Here is a 5,302-nt window from a genome sequence, read left to right as displayed (position 1 = left end):
GTGTGTGTGTGTGTGTGTGTGTGTGTGTGTGTGTGTGTGTGTGTGTGTGTGTGTGTGTGTGTGTGTGTGTGTGTGTGTGTGTGTATTTTAATTAACGCATATGAATATCTGCGAAACTAAATAAGAGAAAGTTAAAGTCCGATTTTTTCGGATTGTACGATTTCAATATATTTTAATGAAAAAATTTGACTTTATGGATAGAAGTATGAAATATTTCAAAGTGAAATAAAAACCAACTTTATTTTTTTAAATTAAATCTTGATTTTTTTCTAAACATCTATGTTTGTAGATCTTTTCATGATAAATTGAATGATCACATACCCAACATCAATGGAGATCAAATGACGGAAACAGAGCTTAAATTAAGTGACCACGCTCCCGTCATTCAAAAAAAAAGTCAAATTCTTTTATCAAGTGTCCCTTTTATCAAGTGTCGTACAACCATACCTGAAAAAAAACCGGATCTCGATATCTCGAGTTAGCTCTCGAGATATTCAAGTACGTTAATTCAATGGATACTTTGTAAACATAAAAAACAGAAACAAAGATGTCTCACATTAACCACAAAGTTACATCAATAATATAGATACACAGAACAGCGAGCACACGAAGCAAAGACACTGGCTAAATGACTGGACAACGTTAAAAAAAAAAAAAGAGCGAGAGACTATAAACCGGGACTCTCTTTTTAGCCACGACACAACATGCTACTTACTAGCTTGGGCGGCGGTAGTAGCGGCTCGATTTGACGCGGATCGCGTATCGAGGGATGATTTGGATGATGGATCATCGCCGGCGGCTGCAGCCGCAGCTGCTGGATGCCCGCGGGCCAGTTTTGCCTGAGCCTCGTCATTCGCACCACGGCACCTTTGGCTTAAATCTTTAACGCCGCGCTCCGGCCTGGCCGCAGCGGCAGCGCCCGACGTAGGTGGGTGATGGACGGTCATATGAACCGAATACTTTACCGGGGAACGTTTTACCGGGGCGGTACTTGCGCTAATATTATTAGCGGTAGTGACAGTGATGTTGGTGGTGTTGGTAGTGGTTGTGGGTTTGGCGTGATGAAGAGGGCGATGGGGAAGGGCGGTGGTCGCGAGGAAGGCTAAAACATATTGTACAAGAAACAGTACAATTGATGAATAGAGTTCTTTGGGCCGTATCTTGTGCGCGCACATGTCTAATCGCGATTATTCTCGTCAAAAGTTGAATTTTGAAATCGATTGGAAAAGCGCGCCTCCTTCGCTCTCGCGAGACTCGGCGCGATAAGAAAGCTTCGAAGGAAAAGTGAACGACTGATCTTTTTGCGAAAACTTTTTTAAGAATATCTAAAAAAAAAAAAGAATATCTAAAAGAATAAAATCTTTCCTAAAAAAATCTTTTCTTAGCAGTATCTTATCTAGTGTGATTTTAATTGTCTTATAGATATAAAAAAAATTTTTTTTAGCAATATACTTCAATATTGATTTTCTAAAAAAAAGTTAGTTCTCTTAATAATTATTTGATTATTACTGTTTTAAATATTATTATTCAAATTATACTTTATTATTATTCAGAAGATAAGTAAAATTGATGTTATTTTTCATGAAATTGACAAAAGCTAAAATTGAGTTTGCCGGAACATTTTTACTATCCTATATATCTCAAAGTCATCAAAATAGATTAATCGTTCGCCCTCGCTCGAATATACAGGAGCCTAATTGCAGTTGAGGAGATGGATTGTATCAACCAGAAAATGTCACTTCTTCTACAGCGACTAATTGTAAGATGACGTTGGTTCTTATCACGATATTTCATATCGCTCGAACATTTGTTAATTAATTACTCCAATTCAGTTGATGTCGACTGTAATATTTATTGTATCAAAATAATGAATAAATTATGATTAAAAAAAATTCATTTTTTAAATTAATTTAATCTAAGCTCTCTTGATAAAGTAATTTGCGGAACAAAAGTCAATTTAAAACTTTGTCAATAATAAAATCTTTTTATAATCTTATTTTATAATTTATCTTTTCACTTTATAGTAATTGTCTAGGCTAATTATTACCTAGGCTTCGCGAAAAACGGAATTTTATATCTTCTCGTGAGTTTACATTGTTGTCCGTATGTACTTTGTATTTGAGTTGATTACTTGAGTCAATACTTGATAAATATTTGAATATAGACATATTTGAAACAAGATTTAAATTTTAAGGAGAAATCCATGTGAAAATACAAAATAAATTCATAGAAATCCATGTCTGGCGATAGAGAAGAAGTGCATCATATGCACTCAGTACATATACAAGATCTTTTAGCTAGATTGATCAATAATTGTATCATGCATCAAAAATGATTCGCGCACAACGGCGAAAAAGAAAAGGGAAAGAAAATGTAGTTAAGAAAATAATTGTGGGATGAATTCGCTTTGCGAATTTCTAATCTTCTGCAAAAATTTTTCGGGGACCATTCGGAGAGAAGTCTGCAAAAAATTTACAGCAAGTCTAAAATGCATCAGAGATCATCGAGATCGAGAGTCAGAAGGTGAGAGTTAGGATGAATTATAAAAGGGAAGAAAGAGTAGGGGAGAGGGCTTTTTGATATGCAGTAATTCTGAAAATATGCCAGACCGACGTGACGTGAGAGACAGCGGGCACAGCAGGTGTACGTGGCCAGGTACAGTAAACGTACATTTGCGATGTGGGACTTGCGGGGGCCTCTTGTGGAGCGGAGCAGGCCCTGGGCCCGAGGGTGGCGGCGGTAATGGCGGTATAGGCGGCGTCGACAAGCCAGTCGCCGGGGGAACCGTAGTCGCGGGTTCCCGTATGCTCCAACGGACACGTTGGCCTGGGCCTGCCGCGGCTGAAACACCCGCTGCCACTCCTGATCAATCTAATACACGACACGTCTCCTTGCGATCGTATATTCTCGTGCGAGAACTTGTGAGAAAAGAGCTAGGATTTGCGAAGAGGATAGGTAATTCGGAACGAGTATCAATTTCGATAAAGTAGAAGATGATCATGACAACGATAATGATTATAATTATAACGGTGACAATGGTAATAATAATAATGATGATGACACTGATAACAATTACAGAGATGGCGACGATGGTGAAGATTATCAAAATCATCATCGTCACCATTATCGCCACTACCACCACCACTCAAGACGATGATGACGATAATGACGAGACAGTGAATATGATGATCGAGATTGCCATTGATGCATGAAAACTGTAGAAAGAAAGAAAAAGAAAGAGAAGGAAGGGAGTGAAGAAGGAAAAAAAAATTGAGAAGAGAGAGATGAGAAGGAGCAAGAGAAGGGTGGAAGAGAATACTATTATGAAAAGATAGTGAATATGATTTATACGATAATTCGTAATAGTGATCGATTATATCAAATGATGATGGAAGATGACCCATTGGCTTCGTGATTGCATCATTGAAATGCCTCGAAAGCTGCAGTAATCTCTTAAGCATACATTTGTCAATATTGTGTATATTAATGATTTTGTCGTTAATTTACACCAATGGATTATGAAAGGATGATAATGGATGTATAATTGATTAACGATATGATGATGTCTTAGATAGTTAAGTTGTAGATTACATTGAATAATGAATCACCAGATGACAGCTGTATTTAAAAAGTTTGTAGCATACATAATGTTTGGAATATATACAATTTAAGTCTCGTTTTAAATTTTTCTCATTAGAATTATATCGATTTTTATTATATTTTCTTAATCTCAAAATTTATTCCAAGTTTGTTTTAAATCTTATTATTTGCTACACTTAACGTTGTAATAAGAATTTAGAAGCGTACTATAAGACAAAAATATAATAAAGTATAAAATAAAAATAATTAACATTATACACCAAAAACAATGCCTAAGTAAATATGATTACCTATTTTATTCTTCGTACGAATAAAAACAATTATATATTTAAAAAAATTTAGTAGTATAAATAATAAAAAATTAATATTTTTATTGTAAGTAATAAAAAATATGTTACACATATTATTAAAAAATGATAATAATAAATTTTATGAACAATAGCATGAGATATAATGGATTTGATGGACGATATGGAATCGATGGGGGAAACTATATTAACATGATTCGTCACAGGTTGAAAACAGGATTTTCTCGCCTAATCGCAAAGGACTACGAAGGCGAATAATACATCGCACAAATAATTTTCATACAGTATCTATCGATATAACTACCGATTACTAGATGAGGATTTTAAAGGCAGAGGCAAAGAAATAGAAACAAATAGACAGAACTATCATGCATCTGCCTAAACATTAATGACGACGTAATTATAATAATTGACGCTCACCGCACTTCAAACGCTTTTATGCATTTATGAATACATTTTCAAAATATTCTTAAAATAAAAATAGATATAATCAAATGCCTCGGCAAATGAAACTTAAATCATTTTAAATCATTTAAACTTTTACTCTTATTACTTACTTCCTGATGCATATATAATTCAGCGTTTTAATTCTACATATAAAATAATTCGCTTTATATAACTCTTACAGAGAGAAAATTAAATATAAAAATTTAATATATCTCTCAGCACAGTATGACGTTATTATTTCTAGACACTTTTAAAACAAAAGATTTTTTTATTACAATACATTTTAGCAAATAGAATAACAAAGAATGAACAAAGTAACAGCTATATAAATAAATCTCACGAGCGGTGAGCATCTCTGGCGTACGAGTATAATTGTACAAGTATAATAATTATGTACGACGAACGTTTGACGTTTTCGAGGCCGACAAGAGCAGACAGCAGTCCAAGAGGTCATAATAATATAGATATATATATGTAAATACTCTATCCAAATCCAGTTTATGCACGAAAATGCAAAGGGGACTCGATTGACAGATTACGAGCTCTAATCGATTCAGGAAACGATCCCCTTAGGATAACCGAAAATACTTCCGATAACTAACGTAAAACGTAATTTTCAATTTACGTTACTTACTCGGTCGTGGATGTCTTTCAGGCTCGCCGCTCTTCTCCTTGTGTTCCTTATCCTTGTCTTTCATCTCTTTTTCTTTCTCCTTGACAAAAGAAAGAAATAAATTCCTTGATATGTTCGTTCCGACTGATGCAATATTGAAATTTCCTCCATATGATTTTATAGATATCAATATGAATAAATAAATGTGTGTGTGTGTGTGTGTGTGTGTGTGTGTGTGTGTGTGTGTGTGTGTGTGTGTGTGTGTGTGTGTGTGTGTGTGTGTGTGTGTGTGTGTGTGTGTGTGTGTGTGTGTGTGTGTGTGTGTGTGTGTGTG

General features: G+C 34.9%; 1 protein-coding gene across 1 annotated transcript in view; it reads right to left on the bottom strand.

Annotated features, from left to right (window-relative positions):
• LOC105624144 (nuclear receptor corepressor 1) overlaps nt 1-5,302 on the bottom strand; it is a 64,741-nt gene that overhangs the window by 6,506 nt on the left and 52,933 nt on the right. Inside the window, exons 12-14 of the mRNA XM_012205501.1 lie at nt 4,990-5,068; nt 2,671-2,853; nt 716-1,102 (exon numbers count right to left, since the gene is read on the bottom strand). Coding sequence (XP_012060891.1) covers nt 716-1,102; nt 2,671-2,853; nt 4,990-5,068 — 649 coding nt within the window. The remainder of the gene's footprint in view (nt 1-715; nt 1,103-2,670; nt 2,854-4,989; nt 5,069-5,302) is intronic.

The sequence above is a fragment of the Atta cephalotes genome (assembly GCF_000143395.1).
Source record: "Atta cephalotes unplaced genomic scaffold scaffold00073, whole genome shotgun sequence".
Lineage (NCBI taxonomy): Eukaryota > Metazoa > Arthropoda > Insecta > Hymenoptera > Formicidae > Atta > Atta cephalotes.
This window is presented reverse-complemented; position numbering and strand designations above follow the sequence as displayed.